At 38.3% G+C, this 18000-nt stretch overlaps 1 protein-coding gene across 2 annotated transcripts in view; it reads left to right on the plus strand.

Annotated features, from left to right (window-relative positions):
- SBF2 (SET binding factor 2) overlaps nt 1-18000 on the plus strand; it is a 212872-nt gene that overhangs the window by 130579 nt on the left and 64293 nt on the right. For both annotated transcript variants that reach the window (XM_081013068.1, XM_081013069.1), the window contains exons 14-16: nt 1687-1891; nt 3116-3225; nt 4714-4863. In XM_081013068.1, the coding sequence (XP_080869194.1) occupies nt 1687-1891; nt 3116-3225; nt 4714-4863 (465 nt within the window). The remainder of the gene's footprint in view (nt 1-1686; nt 1892-3115; nt 3226-4713; nt 4864-18000) is intronic.

Genomic DNA, 18000 nt, shown 5'->3' on the forward strand with positions numbered 1-18000 from the left:
TAACTTAACTGAAGTGATTGTTGCATTTGGAGACCCATTTACACTGAATCTAACTCAAGGTATCTTTTCTTAATATTAGTTGAAATATGCCACTTACTTTTCAGTTGTGTCAGATATGCAACAACCAAAACCATGCCCAGAAATGGGAGCCATATAATACAGTAAGATGAAAACTAGTCCCCTTACTTGTGTGTCTGTGGCTTCTACTTTCTTGCTTGGAACAATAGTTTCTGCTTGACTTTACTAACCAGAGCCAATGCCATTTTTGAGCAACCCTAGAACTACTTCAATACTGAAAGTATGACAGCTATTGTTGTTCTGTGTGTCAACGAAGCAGATGTATTGTGATCTGTAGGATATCATTATTGTTACATTTATGTTTTTGGAGACTTTCCAGCCGAGGTGTGTGTATGTGGATGAGACAAAGGCTCATCATTATTTTTGTTAAGCTCTGGGTTCCCCACAATGGAAAATGGGAATAAACCTTCATTAACACCATCTTTTCTACCATACCACTGAATTGCTGCTAGCTAGAATTGTGCCATTTGTGATTAAAATCTGAGAGTGGGAGAAGATGTCTGGGCACAGCCTCAGAATGGCCATTGCATGTTCCTATGAGTTTAATTATTGTGCTGTTTTGGGGAAAGTGTTGCTTTAGTGTGAGACTGAATGACTTCTTTACAGAATCACTTATGATGAGATTACTCATGTAAACAAAATTAAAACAGAAGCAGTGTGTTAAATTAAGGCCAAAATCAAATGATGGAAAAGGACAAGTGAGATGAGTGGCTGTATAAACAATATTGTAGAGATAGTGTGTGTCAAAGATTTGTTGCAAGCACACATGGAAAAATGAAAAAGGAGGTGAGGTTAAAATCCCCTGTGAGAGCTTTTCTGTGTAAATAAGCTTGAAATGAGGCTTATAATTTAAATAAACACTGTCTGAAAGAACAGTTAAGTGTTATTGTATGCCCAGCTGATGTGATGTTCTGGGTTCAATGTATTGTGATTGTATTTTAGCACTAAAATTTTAAATCAACACTGTTATAAAAATAGTTTGTGTGAATTTATGTTATTGTTGTGAACCACATAAAAGTTGTAGGGTGTGAGAACAGAAATGTTTTGCTATAGCATAAAGACTATAGGACTACCCACAGTTCCTATACTGCAGCATAAAACACAGTGTACATACTTTTACATTGTATAATTTTTGCTTAGCCTTGTCTTACAACTTTGTTTTTTGTTTTTAAAGGTTAATCTTATAAAAATGAACATTGAAAAATTACAGTTACATGAATTTGTGATGGAGCATTAGTCATTTTAAAATTCTACACAAAGACAGTGCATAAAGTGTTATTACTTTCCAATAAGCTACAAACTTGGTGTTTTTGAAACACAAAAGAATACTTTGGGCTCAATCCAAAGTGAAGCACATTCAAATGGAGCACTTTCATTTATTTTATGTGTTATGCACATGCTTAAATCAAACGTGCTTAAGTTTTTACTAGTAAAGGCTTGATACTCCTCTTAGGGTTACACAATCACTTCCACCCTTTTGCTAAGTGAAATAATATGTCAAATAAGTCTTTTATTGGTTTAGATACCAAGATGATACTCTGTATTGTTATAAAATATTGATAGAAAGTACTGAATACCTTAATTCAAATAGTATTTATTTTAATTCAGGAGAATCCAAATCCTCACATGGCATTCCAGAAAGTTCCACGACCTACGGAAGGATCTCACCTGCGAGTTCATGTACTTCCTTTCCCCAAGATTAATGAGAATCATGTTCAGGATCTAATCCAGGAAAGTTTGGTTAAGAACCAAAGTGCACCACCTGCTTCTCGTGTGGAAAGGAAATGTGTTGTTCCTGCTGGCCCACCTGTTGGTAAGAGAAGCCACCCTATGTTTAATTCTGCTGTAACAATTTCTCCTGACAGGATAAATGTGGATATTTTCATACGTTTTCCCACATTGATTCACAGTGATGTGGGTTTCACAGTTTAGAAGTGAGTAACACTTTAGCCATTGAAATAAACCACTGACTTGTTTAATGATAAGAATAAAGTTGTCATTAACAGTAGTCCTATCTTTAGGTATCTATGAGTTCTTATGGTTGTGGAATATATTTTGATGTGATGGGAAGTAGCAGTTTTAAGAAAATAGATAAGTGTACTCTGTGGTATCAAAATAAATATTTCTGTGTTCATATTAGTTTGTTGAATAGATCAGTGTCCTACCCTCCTCTGAGGTGCTTAGATCCTCCCACCCAACGTACAAGAGTTGACAGTTATTTTATTAAAGCACAGAGGTATTCGCTACATAGCCTATTGTGTGTGCAGGGTTCTGCATTACTAATGCATTCCCCACTGCCATAATAGCTATACCAGTTAGCCAGCCATCTTTTCTATTTGGCCTTACCATCATCAGTGCATTAACTAACTTGAGTCATTATTACATATTGGACTGTTTTCAGCAGTTGTGGACTGCCTTCTTGACAATTTGGGTAATACGGTGGTTGAAATAAGGGTGCCTACTTTGGCATGGGCCCTGAGCTATTCATTTGGGGCCATGTGTCATGCTGGATTTCTAATGGTAAGACACAGTTTTCTCTGCTAGGGGAATCCCCAGGGTGCCATTGTTTTCAAAAAGCCAATGGCATTTCTCATTATTTGCCTTGGCTTGGCCCCCAACTCCCTTTTAATTCTCCATTGCTGGAATCCCAGGTATCTTACTTCCGTAAAGGAGTATAACCCGTAATTCACAAGGGTTTTGCAGGGGAAATTGATCATCAAAATGCCAGATTTCTGCTTGTTCTTGCTCCTGAATATTCCCTGCCAAATTCATATGGATTTTAAATTCTGACATGCTTGCACAGTTTTCCTCTTTGGGGGGAAAATGTCAGTCAAGTCTCCCCACGTATCAATATGATAGACATGACTGTGCATTAATAGGGTTGTGTTCTCCTGCGCATTTAATGAGGACAAATGTAGCAAAATAAAACAAAGATACCCTAGGAGTTATTCTAGGAATGTTTCTAATGCAATAGCTCTTTAGTGATGCTTTTTACAAGAAATTGTTTCACATATGTTTCTACTTCTTTCTTTGTTAGTTTCCATAGTAGAAAAGTCAAGTATGGTTTTCAACAGTGCACAAAGGCTGGAAGTTGTTAGAAACTGCATCTCTTTTATATTTGAAAATAAAATTTTGGAGACTGAAAAGGTAATAAAAAATTCTGCTAAACTATTTGAGGAGTACTTCCAAGTTAAACTCATACATGTTAAGTGATTGACCTCTTTACTACTCCTGCCAGATTGTAGTCCTTTTTCATTTATTCATTGTCCTCTTCATCAAGTATCAGACTGAAAGTACTGAGGTACCAGTTAGGGTGGAGGCAGTGCATGTGAATTCCTTTTTACTCTAAATTAAAATTGGAATCTTACCTCACCCTCTTGTTTGCCCCTTCTCTGTTACATTTCTGTACATGGAACCCCCCCCCCCCCGCAAATCTTCCCTGTTTTTCTTTACCTTACACATAGAGAGGTCACTCCTCCACCCACATAATTTTTTTTCCTTTTCCACCCAGTGAACAATCAGGTCCAAACAGTATTTCCTGTTTCTCTTCTCCCTGTTCCAGCCCTTCATACCCTCAAAGTCTGTCTCCAACTTCAGGTTGGTTTGTTCCCTTACTTCAAAGCTGGAGACAGACTTTGAAGGTATGAAGGACTAGAACAGGGAGAAGAGAAACAGGAAATACTGTTGTGCAAATAGATTTTTGTTGTGGAAGCAGGCAGGCATCTTTGGATATTGCCCTTATTTTATTAATACAAATAAATCAATGTCCTAAAGAACTAAGGGCTGGATCAATTAACCCACTCTACTAGTGGAAGCCAACACAAGGGCTCCTACTGGCACTATTTTCACTTGCCTTCCCCCTGCATAAACACCCAAATCTACTCTAGAGGGTCAGGAGAAACTCTAGAAAGAGTGCATAAGGGAAAGAGATGGGAAATCATTCCACTGGGCAAGCAGAATGCTTCTGATGAAGAACGATCTCCCTAGCACAATGTTGAATTCCACCCTCAGTCATATGACCACTTATACAACATCTTTAAAGTCTATGGAAAGAGCAGTGCTTTTCACACATTCATTAAAACCTACAAGACTGAGCACTGCCATGTCTCAGTATGTTGCATACTCCTTAACTTTTGAGGCCACAACCAAGAAGTTCCTTCTCTAAGCCCCCACATTTCATTCAGTTTTATAATTTAGCATGAAAATGTTGTTCGGTTAGGAAATAGGAATACAGTGGTACCTTGGTTCTAGAACGTAATCCATTCCGGAAGTCCGTTTGACTTCCAAAACGTTCGAAAACCAAGGTGTGGCTTCCGATTGGCTGCAGGAGCTTCCTTCACTCAAGCGGAAGCTGCATCAGACATTCGGCTTCCGAAAAACGTTCAAAAACCGGAACACTTCCTTCCATGTTTTGGTGTCCGGGAGCCGATTTGTTCATCAACTAAGCCGTTCGAGAACCAAGGTTCCACTGTATATGAAAATCTGGGAGAGTTTAAACCTATCACTAGCTTAAATGTTGATCGTTTAGAGACTTTGTAGATTTGGTTTACTTTATTTACAAATAACCCAAGTATTAGTAAAGAACACAATTAAACTAATGTTTTGTGCAATTCGAATACATTTTTCTCTATATAGACTCTGCCTGCTGCACTGAGAGCCCTAAAAGGAAAAGCAGCACGGCAATGTTTGACACAGGAACTAAGCCTGCATGTTCAGCAAAATCGAGCTATACTGGATCATCAGCAGTTCGATTACGTTGTACGGATGATGAACTGTACTTTGCAGGTACTTAAAATTCCTTTTAGCTTCAACTTGTAATTTACTGAATACAGTGGTGCCTCGCAAGACGAAAAGAATCCGTTCCGCGAGTCTCTTCGTCTTGCGGGTTTTTTCGTCTTGCAAAGCAAGCCCATTAGCGGTTTAGCGGATTAGTGCTACAGTATTAGCGGCTTAGCGGACTTAGTGGATCAGCTGATAAGCGGCTTAACGATAAGCTGATAAGCGGCTTAACGATCAGCTGATAAGCGGCTTAACGATAAGCTGATAAGCGGCTTAACGATCAGCTAATAAGCGGCTTAGCATCAGCTGTTAAGCAGCTTAGCCATCAGCTGATAAGCGGTTTAGCGGCTTGGGAAAAAGGGGGGGGGGAGGAAAAAACCCCCGCAGGAACTCACAAGACATTTTCGTCTTGCGAAGCAAGCACATAGGAAATTCGTTTTGCGAAGCACCTCCAAAACGGAAAACCCTTTCGTCTAGCGGGTTTTCCGTCTTGCGAGGCATTCGTCTTGCGGGGCACCACTGTACAAATGTTCATGTGTGTGAGGTACTAGATTGCATTGTATATTTTGCTGTATTTCCAATTAGCTGATTATATCTGCCATTTATAATTAGCATGGGTGATATTTTAACATTCTTCCCTCTTCCTACAAAACTTTGCTCCTGGGGGTCTGAGCATCACTCTTAACCATTTTTTTTTTTTTTTTTTTTTGCACTATAAATGTGAAGCATTTCTTTTCCCTGGAAGACAGCAAGGGTTCCAACTTTCTTTGGTAGCATTTGTCTTACACTTCAGATTGTTGCTAACTCATAGCTTTGTTTTGGTTTGTTTATTTTATTGCATCTGAATGCTTTCTACACTATACCTACTACTTGATAGTGAATGAGAAATTACAAGTGATGAATAGTGCATCAGTTTGTTTGGTTTTTAAGTAGCTTGGGGGGGGGGAATTACTGCACTAAAGTCTATATCGAGGTAGGCAACCTAAGGCCCGGGGCCGAATGTGGCCAAATCACCTTCTCAATCCAGCCCACGGACGGTCTGGGAATCAGCATGTTTTTACATGAGTAGAATGTGTCCTTTTATTTAAAATGCATCTCTGGGTTATTTGTGGGGCATAGGAATTCGTTCATATTTTTTTCCAAAATATAGTCCGGCCCACCACATGGTCTGAGGGACGGTGGACCAGTCCACGGCTGAAAAAGGTTGATGACCCCTAGTATCACTCAAGAGCAAGAGAATTTAATGGCAGAGACCAAATTTTGGGGTTATGGAAGTTTACAAAAATATTTAGCAGAATTGAATCAAATTATTCACAAACTTTAATAGCTGTGTTTTTCTTTGACCCATGAGTATTTTTCTGTAGAAAAGAACTTTCTTCCAGAATGCTTATGATTTTGATTTCAGGGTTATTTTCTTTTTCAAGCTTCTTCATGACAAAACCGAAGAACTCCCCTTGTGCAATTGTCTGCTACTCAAAAGCAATGTTATCTCATGAAGCTTTCTTGGTTTTGGAATATTGGGATAACTGTTGATAATAAATATGCATTTAAAATATGGCTACTTTAAACCAAGAAGTTTGAACTAAGCCAGCTACTTTATGAATTGTAAAATAAACATGGGTGTCAGGGAAGAGTTAGAAGTTTCCAGTTTCTCAGAGGGAGAAAGCATTCCCCAAGGGGGGAAGGAGAGCAGTGAATCTAATAGAAGAGAGCAAGAGGAACAACAGGGAGGGACTGGCTTTTCACAGGAAAGGCAAGGGTTAAGTTCTAGCTCAGATTCGGAGGAGGGGAGATACAAGCCAGCTCTACTGAGGAGGTTAGAAAAAAGAGTGGGAAAGCGAAGGGAAGGGCACCTTCGCCATTTTGAGAGTGGCTGGTCACGGAGAAGCAGAGCTCAGAAGGTATCTGAAATAAGTGACTCTGAGGAATAATAGTTAAGAACCGTTTATAAGATTGTTTTGTTAATACACAATAAAAAGTTATAAAAGAACAAGAAGCATTTGTGTGGTGATCTGAAGAGGACAACGACCAGTCCTGACAATGGGTGTCTGAGGACATGGCCAGGAACTAGAAAAATCCACATGAAATTTTACCTGTCAAATGTTCCATATTTACTTCTCCAAGGAATCATTCTAAAAAGGCACCTGTGTTAGATAATAAACACTAGAATTGCATTTCATAAAAAATGCCAAAAGTGACAGGATATGCATCAGTATTGATTTCCTTAAAATTGTTATAGAATAGCATGTAGTATGTAGGGAAGTTGGCACTGTGAGAGCCCATGAGCAGGAGCACCACATTGTCTCCACCAGTGCATCTCACAATGCAGATCTCCCCACCTCTTCACCCCCCTCTCTCCCAGTAAAGTAGATGGGAGGCCAGGTATGTAGCACCATCCACCCTCACTGACTGCTCCCAACAGGATCCCAACAAAAGTCATTTGAAAATATAGTTATATACAGTAACACAGTTAGTTATACATAGTACCTATATGTGTGTATAGAATCATATATAATATTGTATTTACAGATTTTTAAAACTTTGCCCAGCAGATATGTTTGTCTTATTTAGGGACCACCACTTGACTTTATTATACCAGGATAATTGTACAGTAAAAAGACTATGTCTAATAAACTGTGATTCACAGCCCCTTCAAAATCAATCTTTGAATGTGGAAAGTGAAAAGTGTGGGCTGTAAAAATTGATCTACCGTATCTGTATAATATGCTTTACATGGGAAAGGAATTAACAGTACATAGAGCACTGAATCAAAAACATGTAGGAGAACGTCAGCTTTGGAGTACTTGCAAAATAAAGAGAGGACCTTAACACAAATTAAACAAAATGCAAATTAAGACAACATTCAAGTTAAACAAAATAAATCGCAATGTCCAATTGCATTTTTCTCATAATATAATTGTAAGCTGCAGTCTATTCTCATTTATTCATTTTCATCTTTTGCCCACCCCGTCCCTGAAGCACCACAACAGTAAATTCAAATGAAACAAACACCAACATTAACATCAGACAAGCAAAACTACAGTATTCAAAGTTCTGCCTAACCCTGTTTTTCCTTTTGCCAAACCTCCTCCCGCTCATGCTATGCTTCTTACCCAGGGGAGTCCTTTGGATTCTTCCTGCATAGTACTGTAGTTCAAAGATCATTGCCTTAATGTGCAGTTTCATTATGACTGTTTATTAATTTTCAAGATGCCTGCAGGGGGGTTGTCAATTAAAAGACCAATGCCAAAACTCTTTATAGACATTTCTGCTCTTTGGTATCTGTGAATAATAAGTAAAATATCTCTGGAAAAATAGATTTGATCCAGAGCTGCAGATCAGAGGGGAGCCCAGACTTGCATGATTTCCTTTGGTTTTTTACCAGAACCCCATCATCTACCATAACAGATCATACTACAAAATGGCTACATGGGGGCTACCTACATATCCAGTAACATACCTGAGGTACTATAGATAGGAATTCTAACATCAAGCCCTAAAAACTGCACAAGAACACAAAGGACAGGAAAAAGGCAACCGATTAACAAGTCCCCTTCGCAGGTGAGGGATAAAGTGCCTTCAACCTCATTTGCTCTTAATTAGGTTGTCTCATTTATATTGAACAATATTGTGCTCATTATTCATTAACTGACTACTTATTAGCTTGTCCACATGCAGATACATAAACAATTTAAAATGGCAAAACCAGGTTATTATTATGAGCGCTGAAGGATAATGGGCAGCAAAGATATTTCAGTGGTTGGGTAGCAAGTTTCATAATGAGGTTTTAATATTTTCTCTTGACTCAAACAACGGTGAATTTTAAAAGCACTTTAAGAACTTTTGCTATGAACTTTTTTTTAAAAAAAATCATAATAATGAAAACACTCAGAGTAAAGAATTACACACAGGCCTACTTTACATATCATGCTAAGTCACACTATGCTAACAGCTGCTTTGCTCTTCCCTTGTCCTTTTCATTATTAAACCAAGCCATGATTTGGCTTATCATATCATCTGAACCTTGGCTCATGGTTTGTCTCATTCCAGACAAACCCCAAGCTGTAACAAGGGTTTGCTAACCAAGTGTTTTCTTCTAAGAGGATTGATGCTGGCAGCAAACACTTAAAACACAGAGAGTAATCATTGCTGACCTAGCCTGTTTTAACGTAGACGTTCCAAGGCGAAAAGGACAAAGTATTGCAGGCTTACTGGGAATGCCTGCCCATGATTGATACTGCTCACTTGTTTCAGCTGATGTTCACAGAATCTCATAACTATCATAGAAGGACAATCAAATGCAGCACAGTTCAAAGACATGGGGCATTTAAAATCAGAATGCAACCTGCAGTTTGAGTTCAGAATTTTATGAGCTAGCAAAAACTCATAGCCAAGGACTGGTGAACATCTGTATTAGAGTCATTTAAGCCTACTTCTCACAAAAGTGCAGATTAGGTGGCAAAGCTGTGTCTGGCCTACACAACTTCAGGATGCATATTGGGACTTACACAACTGTTATCTTCCTTTGTATGAGAACACCCCCTTGCATAAAAACTAGCATGCCAGGGATAAAACCTTTCTGTCCATTACCTGGTTCTGTTTGTGCAGAGATATGGAGGGTCTTTCAACCATGTGAATTCCTATCTGCAGTCTGAAGTAATATACTCTAGAAACATGTTACCAGCCTTATCTGGTCTTTGCCAGAATGAGCTCTTATCTTCCGGACATGGGCAAGGATAGCCTATAGATGTGAGTTGATATTTGAAGGACCACATCCTCCAAAAGCAAGCTGCCCAGTACTCAGATCATCATAATTGGTGATTGTCCCCAGTCTTTAGAACTGTTATCTCCCCAGGGACCTGCCAATTTCCCTCCAGCAGAGAGCAAACACCTTTTTCTTTGGAAATATAGTACGTTATAGTTACTTACCATCTACTACTTTTTGTGTGATTAGTTGCATGCTGCTGTTTATTCTCTTAGGTATATTTTCTGACTTTTTCCATTTTTATTTGGTCATTTCTGTAAATATGGTATGAGATTTTGTTGATTTTTAAAAAAAATTATATTTATTAGTAGTTTCAGAATTATAGAGAATAAAAAAATATAAAAAACAACACAATAATACATAAAAAAGAGAAAAAAGAAAACGCAAAAACCAGTACAGCAAAAAGATAAAAAGAAAAAAGGAAGACAGGAAAAAAAAAACACAAATCCCAGATTACATATCTATAACTTCCATTTGCTTGTTTCATTGACCTCCTCACACCTCCCTTCTTGCATTCCAGTTCAACTAGTTATTTCAGCAAATTCTTTCCATCTTTCTCAATTTTTGTTACAAAATTTATCTTAACAATTTAACCCAATAATTAGCTCAACAAATCCTTTCCATCTTTCCCCATATTCTGTTATTCAAATTACCTTAGTTTATTTAACCTTATCTTACCCTAAAATACCTTAAAGCTTAAATCTTAGTTTTCAAATATACATAACTCCTGATATCATTTCTGCTAGAGTCATATAGTTTCATTCCAACATTTTCCCTAATATTCATTAATTTTAAGCTAGTTCCCCAAATAGAAAGTTTTTATTTATAATTTTTTCCAATCTTCATCCAATGTCTCTTCTTCCTGGTCTCGGATCGTGTCAGTCCTTACTGTCTATTCCATCTAGTCCATGGAGAATTTGTTGATTTTAAATTACTTTTGTTAACCATCATAAGTATATTTCGATAGAAAGGCAGGATAAAAATACCTTTAATAAAAACAAAATGGAAGAAGGCTTTGTCTAGAAGGATTCAGTCTGAGAACTAAAAGTCACTTTGGTTTCTTAGGAGAATAAATGAAATTTCATTTTATGCTGTTTATAAATCAAACTTCTCAAATGGTCATGCATTCAGCAGAATAGTTCAAGCAATAAAACTGTTTTGTGGATAACTGTAGCAGAAGGACTTGTTGAATGAAAAATTTGACATACCTCATGCCTCATTTCACCTGAGATGTTTGCATATATCATATTACTATGCCTTGTCATGTGTTAGCATATTTTCATTCTTTGTGCATTAACTAGGGATTAAAGTTAATGTGATGCTAAAATTGCTCAGTTAGATTAAATCACTATTTATGGTTTTCACCAGTTTCTCCCATGTTGCCAAAAAACAAACCCCAGTTACAGAAAGAATAGCAAATAAAATATGCAGTGTGTTAAGAAAAGAATTTCTGTTGATGTTTTCTGTCTGATAACCTCTGTTGCTTGCCTGAGTGTGAGGAGGTAGACATTTATGAGAATTAAAAAAACCAACTATGAATCAAATACCCTATATTCAGAACAATTACGCATATGCTATAATAGGTCTATGTACCTTTTCTTCACAATATTTTATTAGACTAAAGGGTGGAATTCAATGTTACAGTCTTCTAATTCTTAAGAACATAAGACGAGCCTGCTGGATCAGGCTACTCTTAAGTTAACAAGAAGTATGGGGAAAACATGGTTTCATCTGAATTGAAGAGGCTGGTGAAACATTTTTATCTGTGGTTGTTCTCAGTGGTTTAATAAAAAGGAACTGGATTTCCAAATTAAAAGGATCTTGGTGACTCTATGAAGGGAGCCATATCATAGTCTTTAGGCCAGGATCTAAAGAAACGTATTGCCAGTTGCACTAGCCCAGATGAGTTTGGTCTTCTTGAAAAAGGTCGAGGAGCACGTTGGACATACCTAAAGTAACCATTTGCATTTAAGCTAAGCAGGTGATTACATTTCTTGCTAGATTTTCTTAGTTCTGCACATCTCCCTATTTTAATATGTTGTTCCTAACCACTGTTTGTCTAAAAAGTTGTATGTAACAAATACATTAGCCAAACAACAAATACTACATTTAGTTTTACTTATGTTAATTAGATTCCTTTTGGTTTAGATAATTTTATATTGTTTATTAAACTTGTGTACTACTGTTATAAACGACATCTCCATTTGGGCCATGTCGTAATCCGCAAAATGTTCAAGAATCATTGAGAAGCTATTTCAATTATTTGTTTTCAAGCTGTGGTTTTTGCTTAGAAACCCTTGGAAGGCAATCCGTTTAATTTCACATGTAATAAGACAGTTTCTACTTCTACTGCTTTCCTATGAAATTAATACATTTAATGAATATAGCATTCAAAAATAAAGTCAAACTAAAATGAAATTTTACTACCTATCACGGCTTGATAAAACAATATGGTTGGTGCTTTTCCAGCACCTCTAACTTTCCCATAGAGTACCAGGAGGTGTAAATAGCTCTAGGTTTTTAAAAGCTATCTGTGTAGGGAGGGAGTAAGGACCATAGATATAGATACAGCTATCACACTAGGCAACTGCAAGAGCTCTCCAATGGAGCTTCTCACTCCAGCTGAAGCTGTAGGTGACTTGAAGGATGGGGATTGACTGGGAAGGATGTGCATGGACTGTTGCCCTTCTGCTTATTAAGTCTTCCTCCTACACCAGCTACATCTGGGGAAATGGTGACAGTGAGAGAGCATAGTAGTCGGGTAAGTAAGCCGAGACATGGATGCAGTGGTTCTTTTACCTGATGCCTTGGGCACAGTGGGAAGTGGGAAAACATATAGATTGGCAAGACACAAGAAAATGATCTGTGCCGATATTACTATTAAATAGCAATGAATTCCATATAAAGTAAAAGTGTGTGTGCTACTCGTATCACTTACACTTGAAGCAGCATGCAAATCTCAGTTTAAATGTGGAATGTTAATAAAGAATGAAATGTTTTCTTTATAAAGATTATTTTTAAATGCCGAACTTGTCTTCTCCTTCTAGATAAGCTTAAAAATGTCAATAAAGAATGAAATGTTTTCTTTATATAGAAATTTATAAAAACATAAAATTGGCTTCTGCAACCATATAGTGCATTAAAACATGTCTGATGATAGTGTTGACAGGAGAAAAGTCATGGAGTTTGTATTATTCTGTAAAAAGAGCAATCTATTGTGTGTCTCCCCAGACTCTGAATCCAAGATTAAAGTGCATGTTTGATATTCATAAATTAAACTAAAATCAATGTCACTAATAAGCCCCTCAACTTTTTATTGGTTAGCTGTCATTAGTATTTCTGCCAAGTGTGCTGTTTCTCAGGGCCATGTGATGTTTGTCATGTGGGGCGGGAGAACAATATGGTGAGGGAAGTCAGGTTAAGACCATGGCATGGGTGGAAGGGAACTTTAATCCTTTGAGTTTGCCATTATTCCAATCAGATTGCTACTCTGTACCTGCTGTTTCTAATGGGAGGAAGGTCCAATTGGCACTAGCCTAATTGATTTAGCTTAATTTGATTGGCCTAATGTGCTTATTACGCGAACTGGCTAATTATATAAATTATGCTCCTGTATTACATGCAAATGCTTGGTTTTGGTGCTAAATATAATGCAATAAATACAATTTTTTAATCTAAATAAATAAACAGATCAAAAGAGGAAAATATGTATATTCTGGAGGAAGTAGTTTTTTTCTCTTTTCAACAGAATAAGCATGATTTTCAGTGGAAGTGAGGTACCATATTTTGTTTTAACTCTGCTTCAGAACACTTCTAGAGAAATGCAACTTAAATGTTTATTCCTTTGGGAAATTCTTTCTGTCTTTGAGGGAAGTATTATTTTGTATTTACTTTTTTGCACCAAAGCAAAATCTGTTATCAATGTTCTGAAATGCTCCTGTCCTGTTGGAAGGCACCTAGAGCACAACCCCAGGGCATAATACAGAAGTTGAATAAAAACAGAATGGAATTGGAGAAATCCATTCATCTGTACTCAGAGGCAGAATTGGAGCAATTGAGCCACAATTGGAGCAATTGAGCCACAGGCTAAAAACAAGCAAATCCAACTAATATTTGAGGGGGAGGGATAAGCTTTTTAAATATATACATTTTAGGGGGGAAACGTCTCTCTGGGGCAGGTCTAGGGATTAAGCTCTATAAATGAGCCATTTACAACAAAATACAATCAGGTAGATCAGAAGTTCAGCAAGTATTTATAATATAATACAGCTGTGCAAAGCTACTTATCTTCTTCATATTGCCACAATCTAAACTAGCATGGAAACTTTCTGAGGTCAGTATTACAATAGGGTTATCTGTTTGGCTGTCTGCATCATCCGGTTTTTTTAACTGTTCCAGAAAGCATTTGCCTTCCTCTGGGGTTTGGACATACATTGCCAAAGTTGTGTGGGTAATGGTTAACCTAAATGAAAAACCTGATCAATAACTTCAGAGGGTGTGACTACAATTTTATCACAGCCTAAAGTGCTACTTTACTTTAATGGCTCTGGTGAGAGAAGTGTGTGTGCTCTGCTTAGTTGTCTGTTCATTACTATCCAATCCAATCCTGGTGGGGGGCAGGCCATGCTCCTTCCGGGGTCGTTTGTCCACCTTTGGTCCCCACCCTGCACTCGGCTCTCACCTGTGGCTCCTAGAGGCTGTCAGCATGTGTCAGCAGTCACAGCAAGGGAACAGCTTCAACCAGCCAGCTAAACTAGGTGCGGGTAGCCGATGCATCTCAAACCCTCAGTGAGTTAGGGACTTCTTGATGTGAAGACCGGCTCCAGCAGATTAAGTGGACAAGGTCAATAGTGGGTCCAAGAAGGCAATTTCTGCACATGCTGTAGAGGTAAGTGAGGGACAGAAAAGTCTCTTCAGTGCTGCTAAAGCAGCAGTTTGACTTCACTCCCATAAGTGCACTCAATTGTCTCTCAAGACAGACGGATGCCAGATGGAAAAATGCAGTGTGTTTATTCTTGCCTCTTCCTCCTGTCTTTTGCAAAAAAAAAAATTAGAATTATACCTGGATAAAACAGATGCTGTTTCTTTGAAGTTACTTTGTTTTCTCTATAGCTTTATGTTCTTAAGTATTTTTATCATTGTGCCAATTTACATGTTTTTGTACCAGCAATGCATTCTTAAATTCATACTCTCCATAGTTCCTATGATTTTTATTTAAGAGTTAGAAATTTAGCCCTGCATAACAGTCTGGGGAATTCAGAAAGCCCAGAGATGGTATTTCTAAATTGTGCTAGATGTCAAAATGATCCTCCTTTTGCAAGGGGATTTTCATGATTACCTTTTTTTTTTTTTTTTTTTTTGTTCTCTTGTGACAGAGCAGGGGTTTTCCCCTTTTTTTATAGCAAGCAGTTTTACTACATTGACTAAATTGTTGCAGAATCTAGTTATGGGAAGTGATTATGTACTTTTCTACAATGTCATATCCTCTAGCAAATGGAAATAACTGTAAAGTTTTAGGAAGATTTCATGTAATTTAAGACTCATCTTTCTTGATTCACTTCCTAACATGCACATGTACACTCCAAGATTTTATGTATTTCCAAAGGGAGGTTATTGTATTGTAACATTCAGTTCACTGCTCCTCACAGCGACAAATATTTATAGAATTACTCATACTATTTTTCTTTTGCTGTAGTGGTCACAATAACAGTGGTAGCTTCAGAGCAGTGGGGATTTTCATAAAGAAAATCGTGTGTCTTGCAGGGGGAGCTAAATAAATTCCTTGTGCACCCCCTGTGATCCAATGGAAGAGTGCTATTTGTTTTATAGTTGCCATTGTGTAGCGTTGCCATATTTCAAACAGTGAAAATTCGGTTAAGTTACTAACCTTTTTTAATGGAAAAACAGCACTGCCAACATGGGCTGCCATACATCCGGATTTTCACCCAGGCACTGTTGCTGACTACAGTATTCCAGATATGTCTGGGAACATCCGGATGTATGGCAACCCTGCCATTGTGCCACAATTTTTCTTTGTTTCTTCCTTACCTTCAGATTCTGGACTTTGCTAGTGGAAGCAGTATTAATAGTTTCCTCAGAGTTAAATGAAATTGCATTCTCTGTAGATGTGCATGCAGTAAGGACTGGGGCAAAATGTGCCCCCATAGGCCAAAGGGCTGTATCCCCTGGAGCAGAGGGCTGCTTTCATTCTGATTTCTGACTTCCCTGAGCACAACTGAGAGTGAGGTACAAACTGAGGAGATGGGCATGTAAGGCTGAATGCTGGAGGTGTAGCTTCAAGACAGGATCAAATGAAAAAAGAAAAATCGAAGGAATTATTCCCTATCTTGAGTTGACTATTTTAAAAAGAGTAATTTAAACAGAGAGATGCCTGTTACGTGCTAATCTGATTCTGCTTGTCCCATGGGTTATGTGGGTTTCACATTCCTGCTTTTTGTTTTAACTCGGTGTTTGCTTCAGCCTGTAAAACTTTAAAGTCATCTGGAGATTAAGCTCAATCGATGCAAGAATATGTGACTGATGGCTGAGATGATTCAGAGCAATGACCAAGCAAATTGTTCAAATTACTTGAAGCCCTGATCTTCTAATTAAGCTTTGTTTAATGTGCTTGCTACGTGCTGCTTACTGAGACTTCATTGCTAGTCATCCGGATGACACACATAGCAGATTTAATTCCCACCATTACTATTTTAATTCTCTTTGGAAACATTATTTTTTCCTCTATATATTTTCTTAGTAAATGTATAAGAACATTAACAATTGATCAGTTTATGTTGCTGGACGCATAAATAATCAAACTGCATATGTAATTATTTATTAGTGCTTTTTATGTTACTTTGAGATCACTATATTTGTAATGTAACTTTTGATACGCATGCACTTTGTATATCTGGTTCTCACACCATACTAAGCCACCTCTTTCATGTTCCTTTCCTCCCTAACAGAGCCATTCCACTCATAAGGTGGGGTGAAGCAGCCGCCTCAAGCGGTTCTGCCCCCCAGCTTTGCTGCTGGTATCCCTGGCCTCTAGGGGCAGAGAGGGATTGGCAGCAAGCCTCTGCAAAACGCCTCCACTCCTGCTGGTTCAGCCAGAGGAGAGACTTTCCGCAACCCAGCTATGCTGCTGGGCTTCAGGCAGCCCTTGAGGACAATACCTTATATCCCCCCCCCCCCCAATTGTGGAGGCAGAAGTGGGATGTTTCACCTCAGGTGCCAAATTGCCTTGGGCTACCCCTGCCCCCTAACCTTAGCACAGTTGCCTTTCAGCTTATGAAGAGTATTGCTGCATTGTCATTTTGCATGTAGCCACTATCATAATGTTCCACTGTGCCAGAAGCATTGGGAACCAGTGAAGGATAGTCAAAGCAGATGCACTCTGTTTTTCTATACCTTGCATATCAGGGTGAGAGTGAGATTCTGAAGGCATTTGTACCACGTGGTTTTGATCAACTGGAATACGATCTAAAGTAACTGAAGCCTGCAGTATATTGCAAATCATGGATTACACTGGTCAACAACAAATTTGTTGTCTGCGTTTTTTCAGTTGATTTAGGACGAATCTGATGCGCTGAATCCAAAAATCACGTTGGTTTTGCTCAATCAGGTCAAGTTTTTGAGCTATGGCCACATGTCTTTTTTTACGTTTTTGTTCACATGTACGCTTGTGTGGAGCATTTTAGAAGAAGTTGGTGGGGGTAAAATGCCATGTCGAATAATTGTTTTGATTGGAAATGATTATTTTAATGACAAGAAGTATTCAGGTCCGATAGTTCTGGGTGATTATGTCGAAAAGGGATCAGTTTGAAGTCATAAAACCTCGAAATCTTCCATAAATTGGTGCGGCTGGGATCAACAGAAAGAACCAGAGCAGCCTCAAGTATCCTGATCTTCAATCAGCACGTCGTCCTGTAGCTCATTTTGATGAAATTCCAGTGCATATCTTCGGAGAACTTCCTGACATTAGTGACGAAGATGCCTCCAGTGTTGAAGGACATGAAGAAAAAGAAGTGGTTCTTGAAGATGATGCTCCACATCCATTTTCCCAAAAGAAGTTGAATGATCTCGTTTGTAACCTCAGCTTGTCAAAGGACTCTGCCGAACTGTTGGCATCCAGATTGAAGGAAAAAAAACTCCTCTCTGACAGTGCTCGCATCAGCTTCTTCCGCAACAGGCATCAAGAGTACCTACGTTTTTTCTCGGAAGAGAAGGACTTGGTGTATTGTGCAGATATTGCGCAGCTTCTGCTCAAGCTTGGAGTGCCACAGTACGAACCCAAAGATTGGAGACTGTTCATTGACAGCAGCAAGCGATCACTGAAATGTGTTCTGCTATACAACGGCAACCAGTTTACCTCTATA

This window comes from Podarcis pityusensis (genome assembly GCF_964106645.2).
Source record: "Podarcis pityusensis genome assembly, chromosome: 1".
Taxonomy (NCBI): Eukaryota; Metazoa; Chordata; class Lepidosauria; order Squamata; family Lacertidae; genus Podarcis; species Podarcis pityusensis.